The sequence below is a fragment of the Rousettus aegyptiacus genome, unplaced genomic scaffold (assembly GCF_014176215.1).
Source record: "Rousettus aegyptiacus isolate mRouAeg1 unplaced genomic scaffold, mRouAeg1.p scaffold_m13_p_1, whole genome shotgun sequence".
In the NCBI taxonomy this organism is placed as follows: Eukaryota; Metazoa; Chordata; class Mammalia; order Chiroptera; family Pteropodidae; genus Rousettus; species Rousettus aegyptiacus.
Window position 1 is genome coordinate 34,471,185 of NW_023416284.1, and position 26,749 is coordinate 34,497,933.

At 33.2% G+C, this 26,749-nt stretch overlaps 1 protein-coding gene across 13 annotated transcripts in view; it reads right to left on the reverse strand.

Annotated features, from left to right (window-relative positions):
- The window catches only part of TUT4 (terminal uridylyl transferase 4), a 99,161-nt gene that overhangs the window by 24,077 nt on the left and 48,335 nt on the right, over positions 1 to 26,749 (reverse strand). For all 13 annotated transcript variants that reach the window (XR_004954952.1, XM_016120308.2, XM_016120315.2 and 10 more), the window contains 15 exons: positions 25,868 to 26,045; positions 24,447 to 24,535; positions 23,266 to 23,317; positions 20,512 to 20,581; positions 19,007 to 19,133; positions 17,947 to 18,066; positions 17,624 to 17,836; positions 13,872 to 14,046; positions 11,535 to 12,235; positions 8,539 to 8,689; positions 5,714 to 5,800; positions 3,708 to 3,811; positions 615 to 672; positions 408 to 511; positions 33 to 122 (listed from right to left, as the gene is read on the reverse strand). Coding sequence is in view for 12 of the 13 variants with exons in the window: in XM_016120308.2 (XP_015975794.1) it covers positions 33 to 122; positions 408 to 511; positions 615 to 672; positions 3,708 to 3,811; positions 5,714 to 5,800; positions 8,539 to 8,689; positions 11,535 to 12,235; positions 13,872 to 14,046; positions 17,624 to 17,836; positions 17,947 to 18,066; positions 19,007 to 19,133; positions 20,512 to 20,581; positions 23,266 to 23,317; positions 24,447 to 24,535; positions 25,868 to 26,045 (2,319 nt within the window). In the remaining variant the exon portion in view is untranslated. The remainder of the gene's footprint in view (positions 1 to 32; positions 123 to 407; positions 512 to 614; positions 673 to 3,707; positions 3,812 to 5,713; positions 5,801 to 8,538; positions 8,690 to 11,534; positions 12,236 to 13,871; positions 14,047 to 17,623; positions 17,837 to 17,946; positions 18,067 to 19,006; positions 19,134 to 20,511; positions 20,582 to 23,265; positions 23,318 to 24,446; positions 24,536 to 25,867; positions 26,046 to 26,749) is intronic.

The following is a 26,749-nucleotide window of genomic DNA, read 5'->3' on the forward strand; positions in this document are numbered from 1 at the left end:
TATAATAAAGCAGTTAACTTTTTAATAAATACCTTAGCAAACACTTTCATAGTATATCCCAAGTACTGCACTCTAGGGTCAATAGCTGCATAAGTAGCTAGCATTCTTGTGTTATGTTGAGCCTGAAAAATAATTACATATTTGAAAGCATTTCAAATTTAAACATTAAACTTACAAATAAGATAAAAAAGATACAATCAACTACAAACTGTAACACTTAAAATACCTATAAATTAGTCAAAAACTAATTTTCAATCTGAAGGAAATATCAAGATGATTGAGTAAATATTTTTTCCTTATGCTGTTCACATCTGAAAGTTTTAAATATAAAAGTATAGTCAATGACCTGTAAACTTTTTCAATTACAACTATAAACATCCTAGATCTATACAGAAAGAGAAACTTACCAATGTATTATACAAACTGATATCACCTTCTAAACCACTTCGTCTGTGTTCAAATTTTACTATAGGCACTTTGGCAGTAGTTATAGGTAAAATGTTTCTTAAACCTGATTGAAAACAAAACAAAACAAAACTTTACTATGTTAAATAATTTTCACAAAACTAAAAAATGTTTTGTGTTGTTTTAAAGTTACAATTTAAAATTCATACCTGGATGTCTCTTAAGAATTTTTGCCAAATTTTCAATTATTTCTTTACAATTTAATTTCTAAAAAACAAACAAACAAACAAAAAATAATGAAATTTGTCTGACTCAATTTGTCCTTGTGCAAATTCTACTTTAATCTAGGCACTGAATACCAGGATTTGAAACCTCCAACCATAAGCTCTATATAACTTTCTACTCAAAATATGCGGTTCAGAGACCTGCAAAATCACATCATCAGGAAACAAAAGAAACACAGAATCTCAGCCCCTACCAGTCTATTGAATCATAATCCACATTTTAACAACATCACCAGGTAATTCATTCCACATTAAAGTTTGAGAAGCACAAAGATAAGAGAATGTTTTCAAATACACGAAAAAACTAGAGATGGGTTTGGTAAAGGCAAAACAATACAGTGATTAAGAACATAGGCTCTGAACTTAGACAAACTTGGATTCAAATCTTGAATTAAGTACTGGCTAGCTGTGTGACTTTGACTAGACTCTTAACCTCTCTGAGCCTTATACTGCTACTTTATAAAACCAAGATAATCATAAACTCCTGTCCTAGAGAGTAATTGGAGGGATTACATGAGACACGTATATAAAGCATTCAGCATTATGCTTAGCACAAAATAAGCACTTTAAGTCTATTAGCTATTTATTATTGTTATGCTGATGAATTAAATAAAAATAATCCTATTATTACCAGCATTTACATCTTCAAGGAAATTCTCACCTCTGCAAATTGAAATGTGTTGGTTTTTTAAAACCTAGACAGCAGAGAACTATAACCATGATACATGTAGGAGATTTTAATAGTAAGTGTGGGCATTGATGTAAATACTCTTAAGCTTAATCCAATTAGTTTATAATACCATTATCTTCCCTGTTCCATGCATATCTCCTAAATGCTCTTTTTAGCTAGAAGAGCGCAGTAGCTATTTACAGCTTGACCTGGGGATTTCAAAGGAACCTTTAGCAACTAATTAACACAATCAAATAAAAAAGGTTATTTTTCTCTTTATTATGCAAGAATACAATTTATGCCAAATTTTATGTTTTCAATTATTGCTCATTTGGAACAATTTATTCTTTTTCACTGTTTTAACTTTCCAGTGTAAATGGTACAGATTTTATATAATACACAAACCCTTAGTGATTATAAGTTTGATTATTAAATTTTACACAGAAGATGTTTAAAACCCTAACCTCCTCCCTAGGTAAAAACCGTTTTCTATCCCCTCAATTCTTAATCTTCAAAATAGAGAGGAGTCTTTTCCCAGGTAGATGGCAGTGAGCAGATGTTAGTTAAGAACTAAAATATTTACAACTTTTCAGTTTCTTCATAGAACAAGAAGATGTTAACACCAGAAGCAATTTCTTAGAGACAGAAATAAGGATCTACCAGGCATCACTGCCATCTTTACTGTTGTTCTAACAATTCTAAAAGCATCTTTTGAAAAAAATATTTCAGAAATGCATGGGTACACTATTCTGCTGAATTATTTTAATACAACAAAGGCTATAGTGACACCACTACAGATACCAGAAGCTTGGCCTTGCCCCAATCTTGCAAGCAGTCCCTGATTTTGGTAAAGAAATGAGCAACTAATTACAGGGAGAAGGTCTGGGACACTTCTTCCCTTTCCAATAAGTCTCTTTCTTTACTAGAGCTTGGACAATCTTGCTCCCACTGTTCAAGCCTGTTACACAAAGAAGAAAAGCCTAAATACCCACCCTCCCTCACCGATGAGACTGCTCTGGGGGAAGGTCTGCTCCTGGCATCTCACGGTGGAACTCAGAAAGCTTTCAATTTCAAAATGTAGTGGTTAGGCTCTACAGTACTATTAGTATTATACTTCAGCTACATTATGGGTTAAATTACAGAGAAGCGGTGAAATACGATGGAAAAAGCATGAACTCTGGAGTCAGACAGACCTGGGTACGAATCCCGGCTCCAACATTTACTAGCTGTGAACTTGGGCAAGTCAGTTTATCTCTCAAAGCCTCAGTTTCCTCATCTGTAAAATGGGGGAAATTATCTACCTCGAAGGTGGTTTTAAGAGTGAAATGAGATAATGTATGTAAAAGTGTGTACTGGAGAGTAGACAAATGTTAGTTCCCCTCCTCACCCAAAATAAGTTTCTAAAAACCTGTGTGTTACATGCTGAGTTGGCTCCAACTCCTGGAGATTCTATGAATGAGTGATGTCCAGAATGTCCTGTCCTCAAAAGCCCTGCTCAGCTCCTATAAACTTATGCCTATGGCTTCTTTTAGGTAGTCAATCCATCTCATATTTGGCCTTCCTCTCTTTTCCTACTGTCTTCTATTTTTCATAGCCTTTGTCTTTTCCAAAGAACCCTGACTTCTCATGATGTGCCTGATACAGTAAGTAAAGCTTCAGTATGCATTTCTGCCTCCAGCAATTTCTAGGCTTAATGTGCTCTAGGATCCCCTTTTTGTCTTTCTGGAGGTCCAGGGTATCCATAGAGCTCTCCTCCAACACCATATTTCAAATTAATCAATTTTTTTTTCCTTATTATCTTTTTGCATTATAATGTTATTCTAAAACAAACCATTTATAACATTGTTTCTATAGGGAAAAAAATGTGTTCTGAGTGCCCAAAAATTACAATTAACTTGTAGAACACATGCATTTATAAATTAAATGTCCACCTTTTATTTTCTATCTTTAGTGATACAAAGACATCACCTAATGGGAGAGATATGAAAAGACAGAATAAGTGAGAGCAATGTTCACTACTGAACTGAAGCACCAGCTTCTTGTTTGTTCCAATGAAAAAAAATCCAATTCTATATTAACTTTTTCTAAAAATTTATTATGAGCACTTTGTAACTATGACATACTTTTTGCATTATAAAATTATTCAAATATTAAATTTACTTAAACATTTGAATGTCTTCTGAAATGATAATGATAATGCTTTTACATTTCGAACACTGCTATTGCTAATATATTTATACAGAGAATGTCACTGTATATTTTTATCAATACTACTCACAAAATTAAAAATAGACTAATCACTGGAAGAAAGTAAACTTCCACATCCCTTTCCAAACACTAACTCTTACCTCTGCATTTTCATGGCCTTCCAGGGTCATACAAATATCCAGATCACTATCACGAAATCCAAATCCATTCTTAGAAGAGCCAAATAAGCACAATCTTGCCTTTTCTAAGCAAAGAAAAACAAAAGTCAAAAGTTTTAAAATTAACAGGATAAAAGAGTCTCCTATTAACTACTTACAGCCTAACACAAGATGATCTTGTCCTTAAATCACCTACCATTGACAAATACACTGAAAATTCCAAAACGTTCAAATAAAGCTCAGATCTTTTGCCCAAGTTCCCATACCCATGTATCTAACTGCTTCTTTCATTTTTCCATAGACATCATGAATTCAACAAGTCTAAACTAAACTATCAACTCTGCCTTAAACCTACCATTATTCCTATAATCCCTTATTTTCAGCAAACAGTATCATTGATTCAATTGCCCAAGGTAGAAAGTACATGTGATTCTTAACACCTCTCTCTCAATTCTCACATCCAAACAATCACCAAGGCCTTTAGTTTCGTCCAACTTAACTTTCTCATAAATTCATCCACTTTTATTCATTCGCAACATTATTACCAATAGTTAAGATCAATATTTAGAGATCTACATCATGGAAATAAACTGGATCTTTCAAGGCACAATTCAAATAGTTTTACAAATAACACCTTAGTACAGAGAATTCTCCTCCAAGTGAGTCATTAAGCCATTTGACATAAATTATGATAGGGTTATCCCTTCATTCTTAGGGTATTCACGACAGGTGCCACTTCAAGTTGTGGCTAAACAGGATCAAGTTTTTCTTCCTATTAATTCTTGTAGACTACACGTTTAGATAATTTAGATTCTGTATTTTCAAAACTTAATCCTACAATTCAGTTCTGATACCCTACTTGAAATTGCAACAATAAGGGTGAGATATAAAAGAAGCTAAGTTCATGAGCAAATAAAAATGTGCATCAGTTTAATATAGCAGAAACTCAGATTTGGTCAATACTTCTTCACATGCTAGCAAAAATAATAAAAAATGGAATCTCATAGCGCATAACAGGGTATCTCTTAAAAGTACAAATTCATTGCAATTATAAATCAACTCTTTATCCTTTTCTAAAATTGGCCACAGAACTCTTGATTCTTCACTCCCATAACCAAAACCTGATCCTTCTGCTATTTTTGCCATCTCAGTTAAAAAGCACCACTCAACTATTGAGATAAAAACCTTGTAACTAACCTTGACTCTTTCCTTTTTCTCACATAATGGATTAGCAAATCCTAGTGGCTCTTCATTCAAACTATATCCTAAACCTAACCACTTCTCATCTATTTTTACACATCACTGTTATATCTCACCTGAAATTATGCAATAGCCTCCTAAATGTTCTGCTTGCTTCTATTCTCATGAACCTACACTGTTCTCTCAGATCATGTCACTTAACTGTTAAAATCCTCCAGCTTCGCAATAGACATTCAAAATTCAAAGACTTCTGCCAATATCTATAAGACTCTAATGATCCAATCTCTAGGCTACCTCTCTGACTTCATCTTTCCATTACAGTCTACATCACATACTACACTCCAGCACATTGACTTCTTGGCTGGCCTTCAAACATGCCAGACATAATCCCATCTTGAGGTATTTATATTTGCTGTTTATTCTCTCTACAATGTTCTCTCCTTGGACATTCCTATAACTTGCTCCTTCATATTATGCATGACTCTGCTCAAATGTCACCTTATCAGAGATAACTACCATAATACCCCATCACTATCATTTTAACTCTTGCACTTTAATAGCACTTATTATTTCCTGATGTTACAATATACACATCTTTTTAGTTGACTGCCTTCCCCTCTTAATACAAGCTTCATGAAAGCAGGTTTCACCTCTTTTATTAGCACTGTATCCCCAGCACCTAGAATACTAACTAACATATAACATTCAATCAACACTTTTTAAACAAACGAAACTCAGACCAGGTAACTATAATAACAAAAGCAATCAATTTTTAACATATGACATACCATCATATTCTTTTTGAATAAACTTTTCCAAGCCAATTAAAATTTGTTCCCTGTTGTGTTGTTCAGAGAAAGGTGGTGATAACTCATCTAAGTTAAAAAAAAAAAAAGGGAAAAGTAAGGAAAATGGAATCTGAAAATGTCAATATTTTACCCTAAAAGTTTTACTTAAAATTTCTTCAGTATTTGTTGACTTCTTGACTACAAAATCATAAATGTTACTAGGGAAGAAAGGGGCAGGCAAACAGCAAAAAAAATAATAATTTTTATAGATCTATATACATTTCATGTGATCATTTTCCTTATGATATCTACAAAATATATTTACTTCTACAGATTATTTAATATCATTTTCTTTAGACATTCCTCTCTCCCCCATATACAAGCTTATTGTTCCCTCTTAAGACTATATTCATATTCTTACACTAAGCATCTGACACATTCAAATCTAACAGATGCCACAAATGCCCCGTCAGGATTGACATCTTCCTTGTCAGCTGCTTTTACCTAACGACAGCTTTCAAAGACCTCTCCTTAATTGAATTTTCTTAGTTCGCCAAACGACTTGCTGGTTTAGTTTATACTGTTCTTTCGGTTTTTGTTATTTCATTTATATTCATCCCATTTTTCCAAATAATATCATATAGTCCTTAAGAATAGTTCTTTTTTTTTCTATCTCCTCCTCCAGATTCATCCCCAAGAATACGATAATAGGAAAAAAGCAGTAATTAACTGTAATGAATTCAACAAATATTCGGCTTTTGAAAAATAAATGTAACATCAGTGGTTGCAAGTTAAACAGATGAAATACAGGTAATTATTTTTTTGAGTGTGAAATTATTCCGTATAATACTTTAATGGTAACACATGACATAATGCACTTGTCAAAACCCACAGAATTCAGCAGCACGAAGAGTAAACTTCACTGTATACGAATTTTAAAAGCTCATCTAGGAGGTTGGGGAATCTCAGAATGGAATGCAGACTGTAACTAACTGTATTATAAATAAATGTATAAGACAACTTCACTCAAGAGAGTGGGGATAAAGGTGCTAAGTAACTTTGAAAACAAGTAGAGTCTATAAGACTAAGAGCAAAAGGAACTGCATATAAGCACTGTACTCTAATTGATAAAAGTTGTTTCCCATAGAAGTACAGGATAACAGTTCTGATAATGTTATAGAAATATACTTAAATGGAACAATTAAATAAATGGGTAGCAGATAGTGGGAGCCAGATTTTTCACTGTTAGAATAGAAAATTTACATATAAGCAGGGAGAAAAGGCTAGAATGAATCATGTGGCAATGTATTAGAGCTGAAGACTTCAGTACAAAGTAATGTTTAGCTTAATATAGATAAGATGGTCATATACAGAAATTATACATACACACAGACACACACAGGTTAGTACACAAACATAAATTTTCTTGCTCAGAGAGAGCCTAGAAGCAAAATCACCCAGTGATAACAAGCACCCTAGCATCCAGATCTTGGTTTCTAATACCATTCTCCAATAAAAAGAATCAGAGCTTTTTGAAGAAATGTCTAATTCTAGGACTGGGGCAGGAAATGTATACATGATGAGCCCAGAGCATCATGTGATGCCAGAAAGTACGGAAGTGCTAAAAAACAAACAGAAAACATACACTGATGGGGGTTTATCAAAGGGACACAAGAACCAGCTGAGAGAGTTCTCAACAGGCAAATACGGAACAATTTAAGCAAGAAAATAAAGTGGTACTGGATTAAAATCCAAAGTATAAAATACATATTAAGAAAGCTGAATAAATAAAAACCAATGTAATGAATTATATCTTATAAAGCTGCTAAAAATAAAAATATGCCATGATCCAGTCATTCAACTCCTAGTTATTTATCCAGGAGAAATTAAAGCATATGTCCATACCTAGACCCATACGAAAGTGCACTGCAGATTTCTTTGTAATAACCAAAATTTAGAAACCAAATATTCATCAGCAGGTGAATGGTAAATTGTGGTATATCCATACAATGGAACATAATTCAGCAATAAAATGAACTGAATCATCACTGATACACACGGTATGGATAAATCTCAAAATAATAATGCTAAGTGAAAGAAACCAAACCATCCTCCCCCCCCAAAAAAAGTGTATGCTATGCGATTCTATTTATATCAAAATCTAAAATATGCATACTAATCTACAGTAACAAAAAGCAGGTAAGTGATTGCCTGGCCAGAGGTGAAGATAGGAAAAGATAGGAAGGAGAGATTACAATGGGGCACTAAATGTTACAAAAGAAATTTTATCTTACCTGGAACACAGCAAGTAATTAAAAAATGTTTGCTGAGTGAAGGTTTATCCCAGGTATACCATAAGTGTTTGTTGAATAAGGTATATAAGGCTTTCCCAAAAGTATTTTTATGCTTTACCTCTATTGCCTTTCTTACACTCTACCAAATCTAAGACAATTATTCTCCAAAACTAAACACCCTACTATTCATAATCTCCTATATCTGAAAATGCAGTTCGAAATCTAAATCAAATGCCACATCATTAATTCTAATTCCTCTGATTCCACCCCAGTGGATGTGGCTAGTAAAACTAAGGAACTTAATTTTTCATTTTATTTAATTTTAATTAAGCCACCCACAAGAACCCTGTATTCCTGTTGGCATTTACCACAGTGCCCTACACATAGTAGGCATTTAATAAATATCTATAGTTAAATCTCTATTCAAAAATCTCTACCAAAATAAATGTAAATAAACTACTTTTAAATAAGAAAATAGTCAAAGCATACGAAAGAATCAACTCTCAGTAGTTCTAGTAATAAAAGACTTACCAAAACACCTTTTACATACTAAATCAAGTATTTCCCGAAATCGATTTGTCATTGGTGGTAGAGGTTTTAGGTCAATTTTCCTGAAATCCTCCGGGCAATCATTTTTTGAATGACCATCCTTTTTGCAGATGCTGCATACTATCGTTGGTGGCTATAAAAGTTAAAAAAAAAATAATACAATAAAACTACTGAGGGACTTCATCATTACTTAGAAAGCAGGTCCGAAAAGAATATTTCATGTAACCCAGTTCAGATAACCTGTGCTTTCAAGAGGCAGGGGGAGGATATTAATAAAATGCTGTGTTAAAAACATATTTTGAGCCAACCACTTTAACCTTCTTCCCCACTAAAATATTATCAAGGATTAGCTTTACTGAAGATGTAAAATAAAATACAAGGAGATGCAAAAAGTGTGTATTAATTCAAACAGTTTGATCAGCTCCCAAATGAAAAACATACATTTTCATCTACTAAGATCTTTAACAAAGTAGATAAGTCATATGTTGCTTAACAATGGGGATATGTTCTGAGAAATGTGCCAGACAGGTGATTTCAGAGTTTTGAGAACATCACAGAGTACACTCACACAAACCTAGATGGTAAAGCATACTATACACCTAGGCTATAGGGTACAGCCTACTGCTCCTAGGCTACAAGTCTGTACAGTATGTTACTGTACTAAATACTGTAGGCAACTGTAACATTGGCATTTGTATATCTAAGCAAAGAAAAGGTATAGTAAAAACAGTAAAAATACAGTATAAAAGAAAGCATATGTGTGTGTGCATTTGAGGAAGAAGGGGAAGGATGTGGATGGATGCACTGTTGGAAGAAGAGAAGACATCGGGAGGAGGTAGGGAGGAAGAGAGAGACGGAAGAAGAGAAGGGGAGAGAAAGGGAGAAGAGAGATCAAAAGAGACCCTGAGAGATCAAGCTTGAGATAATGAGTGGGAGAAGAAAGGGGAGAGGGAGGAAGCAGACTAGGAGGAAAGAGATAACAAGAAAAAGCGAAGGGAAGTGAGTGTGTGCAAAAGTGTGTGTGTACATGTGTTTATGTGTGCAGGGACTGGCGCAGGCAGCTCCAGGCTCCCTCCTCTGAAGATCTTGCTCCTCACCAACTCCAGCCCTATCAGTGGGCAGGCACACAGATGGTGGACAGCAAGCTCTGCCTCATCTATTTAAAGCGCCCAGAGCTAACAGTAAATTCAACAATGTAGTTGGGTCAAACCTTTTCTTTCAATATCAAAAACAAACATTTTGTTTATAATCCATTATAATCTTATGGGACCACCATCATATATAAAGTCCTTTGTTGACCAAAATATCATTATGTGGTGCATGACTGTATAAAGAAATTTATTTCAAGTGGTACCTTTCATTTCCCTCTATTTCTATCTGCAGAACCGATCAATAACAGAACTCACTACCTAGTTATCTCAATTTATTACATTAGCATAGTACTCAAGAAACCAAACTGTAGAGCTGAACTCTAAAATTAAAGTAGCTTCCTACAAGGAACAATTCTTATGCAATAGCCACAAACAAACTTTAAACCCTATGCCACAATTTTAAACATATTCCAAAACACTACCAGACAGGTAGCTAAAACAGTAAAAATTTATCCCAACTACTTGCAAAAACAACATATGGTTAAGAAGAGCATTACTCTTTTCTTTATTGTAATGTGCCTGGATCCTAGAGTCCGCATATCCCTCCAGGGTTAGCCTGGACATTTACCTATCCATGAATTCTGATGCAAATTATATAAAGAAACCTCTATTTGTGGAAATGCTGTGCTATTGGCTAATTAACAAGTACAATAAAAATTTCTATCAGCTTTTCAAAGCTTTACTTTAGACATATTTATCTGAAAATTCTAGAAATATGTTACAGATAATTTTTAAAAAGTTAAAATGGGAGAAATAGCTACCCTGAGTTTCCGGGGGGGGGGGGAATAGTATAAAATAGAAGAAATGTAAACTGCAGGTATGTAAGAGGCTTTTCTAAAAATCTGTCATTGATTTCATCCTTTCAATAGTCCATTATGTCCTAAATACTGCAATCTCAACAAAATGCAATAGATGTATCCTTACAAAGAATGATGAAACATAGCTTAATAATTAGGTAAAAAAGTTAAAGCTGTCAATAAGTAATTAATGATAAAACAATAAAACTGGATGACTTTCCAGTTTTTTTTTAATAACCCCCTTGGTTTACACATGATCTATATAATCATTTTTTCACCCTGGATGCTGAGAATATTCCAATTATGTATAATGCACCTTGAAGCAATGTGACTTAGCTAGAACTTTCCTTTATTAACAAAGTAGTTACTGTTTATTTTCTGTTCAAAAGAGTATTTTATTTTCTATAATTATCAAGGTAAAACTCAGCCTATGCCAATTTAAAAGTAGAAAAGGTAAGACTCCTATAACTTATCAGAAACATCAGAGGTTAAAATACAAAGAGAAGCTCAATGGCAGAGAGAGAATCTGGATTCTTCATTTTTTTTTGGTTACTGATCTTAGTTTTTGCTTAACTATCTTTCTAAGTTTATATTCCGCCCCTCAACCATCCTACTCCCCACTAAAACAATTTTTTAATAGAATACTATTATGCTCTCATTTGTGGAAAAAAAATAATCGTCACGTATTAAAAAAATAAACAAAATTTAAAATATATGTTGCCTTTTCCAAACACTGATTTTCACAAAATATTTGAATAATCCTTTCATACACACACACACACACATACACATATATAAGAAAATGAAGCAAACCAACTAGTAGTAATAGAGTGCTGAAACCTTTTGGAGTTTTATATACATTCTTTAAAGGCAACTATTAGCAAAAATGCAATAAGTAAAATTAAAATGCACACCAAAATATCATTCCAAAATAACTATTATAGAAACTAATAGTACATTTCTGAATCTAAAAACTATAATCATACAACCACCACAAAATCTTACAGATTGTTTACAAACTGTATCCTACCTTGCCAGAGGTTAAAATAAACTTATCAAACACATAATGTAATTCTTGGGTGGGGTGGTTATCATCATCATTAAGGTCAGATGCATCTTCTGTAGCTTTGCAGTTGTAAGAGGTAGCAGATGTGTGGGTGCACGCAATCTGATGTGAACTCTCTGTTTCTAAATTTGACCTACAGTCTGTACCAGCAGATTCATTTGGGTCAATGGACTTATAATCAATGCAATTACACTGGCTGAGCTCCTTTTTTAAACATGTTTCTAAAGGTGCTAAATCATCTTGTTCCTTAACTAATTTTGGCTCTAATTCACTGCCTTCACTGGTAGAAAGAGATGAAGATTCCTGTCCATGTTCAGCCAAAACCAGTTCATTTACCAACAAATTGTCATTTTCAGTAATACATCTCTGTGATGTACATTCCATTTCATCATATTTATCAGGTTGACCGCTTTCTGCATTCATCTTTTCTGTGCTTTTTGCAAGTTGAATGCAACAATTGGATGCTGTACTGTCAGACTTCCCTGGCTTCTTATTGCTTATTTTCCCCTTCTCTTTCTTCACGGAATCCACTGTAGAATTTTTTGCATCCTTCCTCTGAGGACAGGCAAAATATCGATAAGCTGCCCTGAATCTCTCCACAACATATTCATAAACAAGCTGGCTGTTTAAGCTCCGTGCAACATTCCTCTTAACTGAAAATGGATCTAGTAAAAAAGAAAATGGTTAGTAATTAAGTATCTACTAACAAACTAAATTTCCAAGCTTATGCAAACAGATCTTAACTGCTAGATAGTAAGCAGAGTACATTTTCCCAAAGTTTTTCTAAAGTCCCAATGAGAGTTCCTGCAAACTGAGTAGGGGAAATATAATAGCACTATCTTTTCCTTTGTTTCTGTCACAAATAAAAAACTGAAAGGAAAAGAGTAAAATAAGGTAATTAATGAGATGATGGCTGAGGAGTTCGAGTCCGTAATTATACAGTTTCAATGATGAAATTACTAGAAAAAGCTATGCCAATATGCCTCCCTATACTGTCAGTGAATGAAAATTTTCAAGCCACAGCACCCATTAATAATTTTCATCTCTTGTCATACTATTCTTTAGTTACATATTCCTTACATTTTAAACAAATGAAATCTAACCTAAAATTCTCAAAGCCTCAAATTTAAAAAGTACTGACTCTCAGATTTAACTTTAGTGAGATCAGAAAATTAAAAATAAAAACAGAAGAGCAGAAAGAGACTTAAGAAAGTAAAAATTAAACTAAACTTTAATCCAATCTAAAATGGCCATGCTAAAAAGGCTTGAATCAATTCAGACTTCTAAAAATGTTTATGGATATTTGGATTTAACAAGCCTTAAATATGCTCTAAAGGAAAAGGAAAAAAAAATAGAACAGCATCACCCAAAAGACAATACATATTTTCTCTACTACTAAAGATCATTAAGTAAAAAGATTTACAGGTTAGGCTTCAGATTGTTACGGCTGAAGCAACTGTTAGGTTTTGCTGTTATCTAAATCCAGGCTTTTAAAAAAACCTTTTTCTAGCCTCCTTCCCTTCTAGAAGAAAAAGAAAAAGAAAGAAGAGATTTTAATGGCTGTAGGTTTCAAAGTTCATTTATTTACTGTATATATGAGAGTACAAGATATGAGTACATGCTTGAATGTATGAGAATACTTGTGGGTCAAATTCATAGCAGAGAAGGCCAGCAGAGGACTGAGAGAACAGAATGTGTAGTAGCCTAAACAGATTAAAATGATGGCCAGAAATTTAATTTCCTATCTATGAAAAGTGAGTGAAATTTGTGGAATTTAAATTTTTGATTAAGAATTTAGAAGTCATTCTATTATTTTCTGTATCGATAAAGATCTTAATGATCTTGGAATGTGATGTGAAATCATATCTGTCAACATCGATTGTTCTTTTTTTTCTTTAGCTTAGCCACATTTAACAGATGAAGCACTTTAGAAGACAATAAACTGGATTTTAAAATTATAGCTTAACAATTTTATGACACAAATTTATTCAAAAAGATCTTACAGCATTCATATAACTATTCTATTTTTCTATATTTTTAAAATTTTTCATAATCAAAAACTAAAAATAAAGGCATGTAAATAAGCTAATAACCCTAACCAATATATTTATAGATTAGAAAGTTTTAAGTATTAATCCTATAAAACGATAATGGACTTGAAAAAAAATTATCTCAAATATATAATGACAACCTAGTGGCATATATAGTGCTACAAAGCCAAGGGATAAAATTTATAACAAACAGATTATGAGTGGCACACAAAAAATTATTCTCCCAATGAAATATAACATATCATCTCACCTTCAATGGCTATTCGTCTTTTAGGCCAGTTTTTGTTTTCTCTTGTTAAAATGTCTTTTATTCGTACACATATGACATATTCCTCCAAAGCAAAATCCAGTGTGTAAAATTTTAGCAGCTCTAACCATAATTGTCCCAGGGATACCTGATTTGGGGTTTCCAATGTTAAAGGAGACTGGAAAAGAAAAAATACTTTCCGTTTAAGCGTGATGAAACTATAGAACCATTTAATTTTCAGTTTAAAAAACTTCAGAGATCATCTTTTCAAAAACTGAGGCATAAAGGAGTAACCTGTCAAAAAGCAGTTTGTAGCATAGTTGAGAACAGAGTCCCAAGTTTACCGACTCCTAGAATTTTGTGTTCTTTCCACTAAACCAGTGATTCTCAACTATGGCTACACATTAGAATCACGGTGGGAGTATTAAAATACACTAACACCACTCCCACCTCCCAGACCCTTCCCAACATTCTAATTTAATTGACCTGGATGCTCCTTAAGTGATTCTTATGTACAGCCAAGGTTGTAAACCACTGTATAACAACTATAGCTCCTCACCACAGTAATTACTTTTAAAATCTAAGTAAATGTCCTGGGCTTTCGAAAGCTAATTCCTTCATTTGTCAAACATTTACTTAGAAACTAGTATTGTCTCTGGCATTGTGCTGGGAATATAAAAAAATGAGAGCTCATACTTATACATAATGCTCATCATGTATTCCACTTTTCTAAGTGCTGTGTATACAGTAACTACTAATCTGAATAACTATGAAGTAGATACTACAAGGCAAAAATCTGACTCAGGACCACCTGGCTACTAGGTCTATTTTGCTAATCACTGTAACATAATTCATAGACTATGAGGAGCAAAAGAGAGAATTTAGCAATTACAGTAAAGGCTACACACTAGAATAGGCTTCTAATGCAGAATGGCAGGGGGTTTTAACAGAAGAAGTAATACCTGAATTCTAAAGGAATTAGCTAATAAAGACTGGATAAAAAAATGACCATTAAGGAGCATAAAAGCATGAAAATAAGTTACTCATTGAAATCTCCAACTATTCACTGAGTGCCTACTATGTGCCAGACACCTAGGATAGATCCAAGGGGGAAAAAGATTCTTGCCTTAGTGGAGCTTACTTTTCAGGGGAGGAACACAATAAACAACGAATTTAAGTAAACTGCATAGTAAGTTAGAAGAAAAGTTCTGTGTAAATAAGGAAAAGTCAAGTAGGTTTTGTAAAGGCAATGGGAGTACAGGAGCAGATGGTTTCAACAGTAAATAGAATGGTCAGGATAAGACTCGTTGAGAAGGTACGATTTTAAGAAGAGAGAAAAGTGTTCTAGGAACAGAAAACAGCAAACGCACTACAGTGTGATTAGCTTCAAAAAGAAAACTAAGAAACCCAGTATCTTAGAGATGGGGGAAAAGAGAAAAGAAAAACAAAGTTCTAGCCAGTAAGAACTCCTTGGCTTTTATTCCAAATTAAATGAGGAGCAACTGAAGCATTTTGAGTGTGAGTCAGGTAAAGGGCATGATGTGACTTAAGTTTTGAAAGAACCATTCTGTTTTATGTTTTGGGGTTTTTGTTTTTTTTTTGGAAAGAACTATTCTGATTTCTGCGTGGAAAACAGACTATAAGGGGCAAAGGCTGATGCAGGAAAACTTATTATAATGTTATGATAGTAATACAGGTCAGAGATGATGATGGCTAGCACTAGGATGATAACCGTGAAGTGGTCTAATTCTGGATATACTTTGAAGTAGAAATAACAGAATTTCCTGACAAACTTGCTATGAGGTATGAAAGAGAGAGGTAAAGGATAACCCCAATGTTTTTGACTGAGCAACTAAAAGGATTTAGTGTCGTCAACTGAGATGGAAAACTGAATGTTGAACCAGGGGAAGACCATTCAGTTTTAGATACATTAAGTTTAAGACATGTACTAGATATCTAAGTAGAGATATTATATAGGCAGTTGGAGATATAATTATAATGTTCAGGAGACAGATATGGCTGAAGATTTAAATTTAGGAGTCATCATCACACAGACGGTACTTAAAATCCATGAGATTAGATGAGATCACCAAGGGAGCACAGATTTAAAAAAACATGGCGGGGGTGGGGGAGAAATGGTTCCATAGTGTAGTGGTTAGCACATCTGCTTTACACGCAGAAGGTCCTGGGTTCATGCCCCAGTGAAGCCATGGTCCATGGTCTATGGCCATGCCACCCTGAACAAGCCCAGTGTCTGATCTTAGAAGCTAAGTAGGGTCAGGCCTGGCTAGTACTTGGATGGGAGGCCACCTGGGAAGACCAGGTGCTGTAGGCATACATAATAATAAATAAATGAATGAATGAACAAACAAACAAAGAGGAGGGAAAATCAAAGAATGAGCCCTGAAAAGGGGGAATCAAGGACTGACCCTTGGATCACTCCAACATTAAGAGACTGGAAAGGCGGAACTAGCAAAGCAGATTGAGAAGGAATAAATAATCGGCCATCCGTGTGATGTCCTGAAAGCCAAATCAAGGTATTCTTCAGAGAACGAAATAATAAACTGGAAAATGTTGCTGATAAATCAAAGAAAAAAATAAAAATTGAGAAATCATCGTTAGATTTAGCAACGCAGAGGATATTGCTATAATAATACGAGTTTTGGCAGATTGATATGGGTTCAAAGACTGGTAAGAATAAGTTAAGAGGAAACAAAGTAGTTGAAAATAGCGAATATAGACAATTCTTTCATGTAGTTTTACTGCAAAAAGGAGCAAAGGAATAATTGGAAGAGAAAGTGGTGCTGAGATTTTTCTTTAAAGTGATAGAAATAAAGCATTTTATTAATCTAAAAAAAGATTCAGTAGATAATGAAAAATTGGTAACTTAGGAGGGAAAGAGAATTGCTACAGCAATGTTTTGGAATAGACAAGAACGGGTGGGACTGAATAACAAGTGGAGAAAATAACTTTAGAGAGCAACATGAGAAGTTCCTTTATGAAAGCATGCAAGGCAGAATATATGAGTGCAGATAGTGGTAGATGGTGGTGAAAGTAAAAGTTTTCCTTTTAATCATTTCAGTTTTCTCAGTAAAGTAATAAGCAAAATCGTTAGCTGAGAACTGGTGGTTTGAGAACAGAACGTAGTCTAGGAAAGTGGGAGAGCTGAATGGACTAGGAACATAAATACAGGGAACAACATGAGCAATGATTTCAGTAATGTTCACATATCTGTAGTACTAAGTCTGTCTACTTCAGAAGCAGAAGATTACATGCTTATGGAGGACACAATCCATGGATATTCAACTTTGGTTCTCTAGCACGCAAGCTAATGGCTGGCACTTACCAGGTCCTTAATAAATGAATTCTGAATGATTAAATAAACAACAAATCACCCCCTAAAGGAGAACAGGACCTTTATTTCTCCACCAATATGGCAATATAATTCCCATATGCTAAAGTTTTGGTCACAAGCAAACTCCTGAAGGAAATTTTCCTTGTCTAAAATGAAAACATACAAAGAATTACTCTTACATGATTTCAAACATTAGAAGTCTTCCAAAATGAGTGATAAATCAATTAGGGAATCTCCACACGGAAAAACTAAACCAGATCAACCCCTCACTTTACAGATGAGGAAAATGAGGCCAAGAGGCTTACGCAAGGTCAGTCATTCTACTATTAAAATAGCTTCAATTGAAAGCATCACAAATTCTACAGATAGAAAAGCCAAAAACAAAGATAAAAAAGCTTACTTTGCCATGTTTTTCCTTCATGGCATTACTTTGGTTGTCTGTTTCTGTCTTCTTGGTATCATCTTTTGGTTGGTCTGCCTTAGCTTTGTTTTCCTCAGCAATTGAGTTTTTCTCAGTTGCACTACTTGAATTATATTCCCACTTCACAAACTTCTCTTCTACTATGCCCTTCAGCTGAAAGTCATCCATTCTTTTTGGGTCAAAGCCTTCAATCTATATAAAAAGGCATTCCAAATTGGTAGTGTAAAAGTTTTTTTTTAAAAAAAAAAGATGGACAAACAGACAAATCAGAATTCCTGCTTAAACGTACACATCATGCTTACCCAACTTCCAAGTAAACAAGGAAGAAGAGGGGGTTTTCTTTGTTGTAGAAAAAACATCACCATTAAAGCAAAACAGTAAGAAGGGATTCCGCCATCAGTTTGAGAGTCAATATAGCACAACTGCAAAATGAAGGGGGAGAAGTACCACCATTTAGCTTTCTTTAATTTTCGTTGTTCCCCTCACAACAAAAGTAGGAAGGATAGCTGTAGTAAGGTTAGAGTGGATATGGGAGGAACTTTTTTCCCCTACCACAATCATTATAAAAAATATAATTAAATATAAATATATACTTATATAAAATATAAGGAATGACTTGAAATCTGAACATCCTAAAATAACAATTAACATACTGGTGGTTTTTCTTCCATTCATTTTTTTATTGCATATAAAGACATATGTACATTTTAGTTAAATGAAATCATATCATACATAGTGAGTGTCTTTACTATGGACACCTTTTTAAAATATTATTTTCTTATCTTGCTTTTACTTCTGCCTCATGTTAATAATTTTCTATGTATTTCTGGGCTATCTATTCTGTTCCACAGATCTATTTGTCTATTCCTATGCCAATGATACACACTTGAATAAATCAGTTTTATAGTGGTAGAGTTGGTCCCCCTTAACTAGTCTTCTCTTTCTGAGTGCTTCTGGCTATTCTCAAACATTTATTCTTTCATACTAACTTTAAGATCATTTTATCAACTTTTTAAAAACTCTTAGTAATTCAAATTAACATTACATTTGAAAATTTAAGGTTATTTTACATTTTAAGGATACCATCTCCCTAAGAACTTGGTATCTTTGCATTTTCCAAAAATTTACAAGTTGTCATCAATCACTCACTTCCCCTCAACTCTCATATCCAATGCCTCTGGCAAGTCCTGCCTCCAAACCTTATCACAAATCTGTCTGCTTTGCTTCAGATCCACTCCAACCTTACTAAAGAGAACTATAATTACTTTGTTCCAACATATTATGATTTATGATACAGGTTACTACAGAAAAAAACCTGAATTACCTTAAAGATTGGGTACTTTTTTCTTCTGTTCCACTCACCTTAGCCCAATAGCGAAAGGCTAACACCAAGGGAATAAAGACAGGTTCCTTTTTGCCAAGAGCAGCAAGTAAATCAGTAGTGAGGCATGCCATATCATTTCCTGCACTCACTCTACAAAGTAAACCACTGTGAAGGAGAAATAAATGAATTTTACTGTATTAATACCTTAAAAACTAGAATACTTCAAATCCTGTGGCTATCCTTTCCAGTCACCATATTTCAATACCTAAGAAGCCATAATAAAAACTAATGTTTTAACTTATAGCTAACTGAAAACTGTGTCAGCTCCATTACTAGAGTTCCATGTAAGTTAAATGTTTTAAATGTTCATTTGTACTTCAAAATAAATTTTAACCTCATTTAGTATTTAAGTTCATGAGAAATTAATTTCAAAAGCAGCATGATTCACTAAAATTTGACTTATAGGAGAGAAAAGGCATTGATCTTGCCAATATCAAATAGCGCAACATACCTTCTTAGTTCATTTTTTTGTTTGTACATGACAAAAAAAGAAACATGAAATTCTGAACTAATTAGCTGTACTTCTACACTCTAATTTTTTCCTATCCCAGCTTTCATGATTTTATTGATATGCAATATTCAGATTAGAGGTTAGGAAAAATTTACATATAACCCACAAGCAATGCTTAAATGTAAATGAAAACAGGAGCTACTTTAAATGGGGTAACAGAACTGAAGTAGATATTTTGGTGGCAGGGAGAAGACTGTATCTGAGGTTGTCAGACACAATCTGACAGAATGTGATGGAAAAAATACTAGAAGTCAGAATACCTTTGTTCCAATTCTGATTTTCCCCCAAATACTATGAATTTGGACAAATCATTATTTGTCCTCCAGGTCTCAATTTTCTAATTTAGAAAGTATGGAAGTTGAGCTAGATTTCTAAAGATCTTCCTAGCTCTGAATAAGAAAATATAGTAATCTTAAAATATAAGATATACGGGTTAATAATCAATAAAAGAACACTTTATTATTTCTGTACTGTTTCCATGTTGCCCACACTGATCTCAAATAGGATTACTTGTTTCCTTTTTCAAATGTACTTCGTTCTCTCCATTCTATAAACATATGACAAGAAAGGAAAGATTAGTCTTAACAACTTTCAATTTCAGTGAACTAAAAACTAGATTCTGATAGACTATAAGCTCCCTGAGAAGAGAGGCTATATCTTATCTATGTTTGTATCCCTACAGCAAAGAGGTATCTAACATGTATGTAATAAACGTTCAATACTTTTGGGTGAAAAAACTTGAGGAAAAAAATGAAAAATTCCACTTCAGAGTATTTTATTTTTAACTGTCTGGTAGTTCTATTTCTTGTTCACATGCTTTTACTCAGCGGGCTGTTAATAAATAGAAACTAGCTTAGTCATATTAATCCAAGAAGAAATCTAAACAAAAATTTTCTCACTGGGAGATGGTCACTGCACTTTGGATGCTGCTATTTAAAAAAAATACTTTATTTTCTCTTCATTGTTACCAACCTTTTCCGTTCTTTGCACACCACAACAGGAACTTTAGCATGAAAATCAGATTCCACATCTACATATAACACTAATAAGGAAAAAAAAATAACACAAATAAGCTAACATCGATATCTCTAAAATGTTTATTCTAAGGTAAGCATTAAGTATTAGTTTCTTTCTAAAAATCATTCTCATTGCTTCTGTGGGATAATCCATTCTTCTCATTATGAGCATCAACCTAACAATCTCTTACGTCTAGGTGCCATTTGCTACATATCACACCACAATCACAGTCTCAAATACTGTCTGAAAATTATAATCACCTTAAGAAGATATGTTTTAACATGTCTAAAAGTTTGGATATACCTACATAAGTATATAATCTAGTCAAAGTTGTTAAACCTCCATAAATATAGCAAACAGAGGACATCAATTACTTCTGAGGGTTATTTCCACAGAGTCACAAAATTGGAACCTACAATGTTTTGACAAATTAGTTCTTTTAAATATCCTTACACATAAAAGGCTATCTCTGCTGGCCCCATTTCCTGTAAACATATGAGTCTGCCCAATTAAAACTCCTAAGGGAGGACCAAAAGGGTGAATGAAATGTACTTCCGCTCTGAAGTCCATTTCTATATCTCTAAGGTAGGCCCCATGCCATAAATATCTAACCTAAATAAAAATAGGTGGATTAACATTTCTTTATTTGACGTTTAAAGAAAATGTCTCAGTAGTACTTGTTGGAATTATTAATTTCTTCTAACAACATGTGCTGAAAACCTGTTATGTCAGGAGTTACATTATGCATGGTGGATATGAAAATGAACAAGACAGAAAAAGTTCAATTAGGGGTTTGAAAAATATATTAACTAATAAATTCTGTAGATGACAGGATAGTGGTCTTTAAAGAGTACAATGAGGGCATAGGGAGGAAATAAGCAATTTTACAATCAGACTAAATTTTGTAAATCTATTCTATGTGACTTAAGATGATCTATTCATGTATTTTACTGGAAAGACATTTAAAATATTACTGCTAGGTTGATATTCTCCAATGAGTCTAAAGAGGTAAAAGCTCTGTATTTACCTTTTATCTCTAATATGCCTTAGAGCTTTTTGTACAATTAGAGACAGGTATTTATTAGGAAAGAAAACAATATTAAAATCTCTTTACAAAATAAACTGGACCAAATTAATCCTTTAAAAATGATTTCCCAGGAAAATGACTAACACAAAACTGATAGAGAGCTAATGAAGCAAACAGAGAGAGAAAAGAAGTTTAGAACTGATGTTAGAGCCAAGGAGAGGTTAAGGCTAAGTCAATAAGCTATCTCTTCTAAGTCAAACTGTACATATTTTTGCCAGGTATTTCTGATTCATAAATTTAAGATAACAAGAGTAATCAGTAATAATAACAATCACAGAAGCAGAAATTTTTTTTTGGGGGGGGGAGTAGTCATCTATATTGTTCGTAAAACGATTCCCCCAATTGTTCCCTCCCTCCCCTGGCCCTCCACTTAGCCATCATATTAATGCTAACTGCATTTCCTGTGCCATGTTCCCCATCCTCCTGCCCAACTATCTACTACTAATTTGTACTTCTCTAATCCTTCACCCCATTCTCCCAGCCCCCCAAATTCCCTCTTCTCTGTTTGTCACCAAATTGTCCACAATATTTGTGAGTCTGTTTTTGATTAGTTTGCAGAAGCAGGAATTTAATAAGAAATTATTATCAACCAAGCACTTTTCTAACCTATGGCTTAATTCATTTCATCCTCACTACCCTCTCATCAAAAAGATAATATATTACTGCCATTTTAAAGACAAAAAAACTGAAGCATGGACATTAAAAAATTTTTTAAAGAACATACAACCAATAAATGGCAGAACTAAAACTTGAGCCTGAAAACTCTGGCACTCCAGATCCTGAGCTCTTAAGCATTTACTTTATAACAAGAATAGCAGTAAATAAAAACCAAGAAAACAGTATTCTAGACTGTACTACATGACCTGGGGCCTGGTTTGGGACAGTTGTAATTTTTAAAGTTTTTTATTTCAAAAATATTTTCACTTATATGAATGTCCTTCTTACATCAAAAGAAATCCAGACTGAAGAAGCACTTATGTAAAGCTTACTAAATATGATTTGGTTGATGTAACACGAATGATTAAATTGGGTTAATAAAATACATTTACTCAATGCATGCGCACATCTTCCCCCCAAGCCTCTCCCTAAATCTTCCTTCATCGATGACATCCCAATGATTATAAGTTTTCTGTCTTCTTATACACAAGAAATGCTCATAATATTCAAAGCTAATATTTCTAAATTATCCAAAAGGCAGTAGATTCTACATATCAATTTTAAATATACTTTTGATCTAACTGACTTGTAAATTTTCTAGTACAGCTATTAAATGAATTCGTATATATGTATATGCATATATCTCTATGTGATACAATGACTCAAATATGCTAGGAGTTTTTTAAAAAATAAAATAAAAATAAAAAATAATTTTTAAAAAATGTCTATGTCTATGGCCATGCTACCCTGAACGTGTCCAATCTTGTCTATCAGGCCTGGTTAGTACTTGGATGGGAGACCACCTAGGAATACCAGGTGCTGTAGGTGTTTAGAAAAAAAAATGTGTGTGTGTATGCATGCATGCTTGGAGTTTTAGTTTAATTTGGTTAGCCATATATAAAAACACAACCCATGTACCATTAAAGAATTATTTTTTAGAAAAACAAATTTAAAAATAAACTCACCACTTTTTTTTAAAATCGCAAGCACTTGTATAAGAAGATCTGGATGATTCATCTAAAAGAGTTTCAAATTAAATTAATACGCTAATTTCAAAGTTCAAGGTACAGAAATTTAAAGAGAATCCAACTTCTTTAAACATTTAAATAAAATCATGTTCCCTCTTTTAAAATAATGGAAACAGAATGGTTTTACTTTTATGCTAACAAATCTCAATCATGGAAGTAAAATCTAGTAAGTCACATAGTGCTATTATTCCAGCTACACTTCTTGAATCAATGAGTTCTTAGAGCAAGAAAAGATTCTGGATTTCACAGTAAAACATATGGAAAAAAATAGTTTAACAAATGACTGTTAAAGAGTTGTTAAGATAAAAAATTTAAAGGACAATGATGTCTGCCAGCAGGGATAGAAGGCTTAAATTAAAATACTACTTTAAATACCAAGCTTGTTAAATATTTAGTTTAATACGTACTTTGCTGCTATTTAAAAGTATTTAATGATCATACATTAAGTGTAAGTAAATGACTGTATCAAACTAGAAATTAAAAACATTAAATTTTGACCCAAATTAAACCTCCCTGAGCATAAACTTATTCAAAAAAATCAAAAAGATATAAAATGTCTGATTCTAAATGTTTGATGTGTCAATAAATAAGCAATGTCAGCAGTGCTAAACAATATTATACTTTTGCTAATGGCATTAGCTACTACTTATTAAAGTATTCATAATGTACCAGGCACTATACAAAAAGATCTGGTATATATAATCTCGTTTAATATAAAAGTTATTACCTCAGTTTTGGAAATTAGGAAATGGAGGCTCAGAAAGGTCAGATAAGTAACTTGCTCACTGCAGCCAAGATTTGAACACTGATGTTCAAAGTTCTTTCCACTGTCTATACTACTTACCATAAGCAATAACTGTTCAACATGCTCAAATATAAGCATTTTCCTTTTCTTATTAACTGCCTTCCTCTGTTTCCTTTTTTTCCCTGTCCCTTTTTTCTTTTATTCTACCTATGTCTGACACCTAATAGTAGTTTCCAAAAGCATTGTGTAATCATGATGGTTATTTCTATAAGCCAGAGTTTTATTGTCCTTTGGACCTCCTCTAAAAAGATAATAAAAAATACCAAGTACTAGTTAAGAATCACATAGAAAAAGCCATTCTCTAATTACTTACCTTGGGAGGAAATTTTATATCTATATTAACATCACTACACTTCAGAGCAAACTTAGTCAGAGACGAACCATACAACCTAAGTGAACACTCTGGAAAAAAAAAAAATCAAAGAATGAAATAGTATGTAAATATGGGAACTTTAAAAAACAATGGTAGAAAAACTGCATATATTTCAATTCTATGTCTTCCAATTCTAATAGAATGATATTCTTTCTAAGTGACCTACAAAATAATAAAAATATTTATCAGTTATGGGGTTCAGGAACAGAGAAGAGAAATTCTCATAAAAGTTCTGTTTACACAAAATATTAGTAATATAGTTCATTTAGCAATGACTAGAAGTATTAACATTTAATATGTAACAGTAAAAAATGAACTAACCTAGCTACAGCTGATGCCACAAATTATATTTATTTATTTATATAGAGATATGTACAATTATTTGAGAGTACTTTAAATGGGGAAATGATCACATATATTTAATGCCAATGCCCTGTAACAATACAAAGTGAAGCTAAATCAATTGATAATGTAAACCTAAAACCAAAAAAACTCTGTGGCTTTCAAGAGTTTATTGAACAGAGTCTACAGCCATGCCACCTTGAACATGTCCAATCTCATCTGATCTCGGAGGCTAAACGGGGTCGGACCTGGTTAATAGTACTTGGATGGGAGACCACCATGGGAGACCAGGTGCTGGAGGCATTTTTTGTTTGTTTTGAAAAAAGGGTTTATTGAACAAATTAAATAGAAACAATAACATACCACCTACACCTTTCTTGGACTATCAAATATGTCATTTCAAAAAATCATAATAACAAATTTTAAAAGGATTTCACCAGAGGGTAAAGCTGAAAAATAACATGATTGGCCTGATCAGACAGGTTTAGTTTCTCGGAAAGTGTAAGTTCATACTCAATTATATATATGAAAGTCTAGTTTTCGAGTTCACAAAATGTGTGGAAATCATTCAAGTCCTTAAAATCATAAAAATTTCATTTCTACTCATAATAATAGTAAGTTTCTATATATAATTTAAATTAGTATTCAATGTATTTTAGAAAGAATATCATATTATAGAAATAATGAGTAATGAAAATGTTTTCCATTTTTAAATTTCAAATTTATATTCTCATAAATCTCACAATGGCTCTTTATGAAATTATTAATTTATCAACTGTCCAAAATCCCTTTGCCGGTTGAGAAATAAATCTTATTTTGCTGTGCCATAATTCTCCATTTCAATTTTCTGAAATATTCCCCCCCCCAAAAAAAAGTCATTTATAAAACAATTTAATTCATCTACTACTTTTAAGATGGAGAAAAAAAGAAAAGGAAAACAGTATGAAATTTACCCTAAGTTCAAGAGGAATCAAGAGGAAGAGTTGTTTGGTTTTAAAAATTAAGCATAAAATGTGTACCTGGTAAAAATGTTGTTATAACCTTTGACATTTCCTCTACAATTTCCTGTCGGACTCTGAGGTCATCATCTGTTATTCCTTGTTCTTTTGCTAATTCAATAACTGCAACACTTAAAGCAGCCAAGTGGGCAGGGGAAGGAGGTGGCAGAGAACGAAGCTCACTTTCTTCCTGTTTTTCCTGTTAGTGTAACATTCAACAACAACATAAAAAAAGATTTCTATTTTAATGTCCTTATATTTAGAAGAAAAAGAGAGAAATATATTAACTCAACAAATATTCACTTTCTATGTGCTAGATTTAAGACACTTAGGATATGGAAGTGAATAAGAAACAGAGATCCCTGCCTTTGTGAAGCAGAACTGGAAGAATGAGAGGTATTATGAGGGAGGTTGCTATTAAACATTAAAAAAACATTCTACTTTACTGTCTGCATAAATTCTGAAATGCTACATCAAAGCCAGGATATCAGTACAACACTTAGCTGATAATTTTGTTGTAGCAAAGAGAGATTTTCTTAGATGTAGCAAAGGCCTTGAATTGTCTCTGATTCCATATACAGTATCAGATTAAATGGTCACAGGAAAATATCCTAAACACTATCACCACTTTGATATACTGCCTGTGATTTGCGACTGGTTTTTGTGTTATTTTACCCAACACTAGGGAGAAGAGTCAAAACTGTATCTGTTCTGTTAAAAGTTTGAAAGCCATTTTAAACCAAGGAGCTAAAGAGGAACTATATTATATATGCACAAAAAATTTACTATTCTGGTTTTTAAAAAAATACATGCTAACTGAAAAACACTACATAAATATAACAAAGGAATTTTTTATTATCACATTTCAGTCAAGAAACAAGCTCTTATGAGACATGGAGGTCC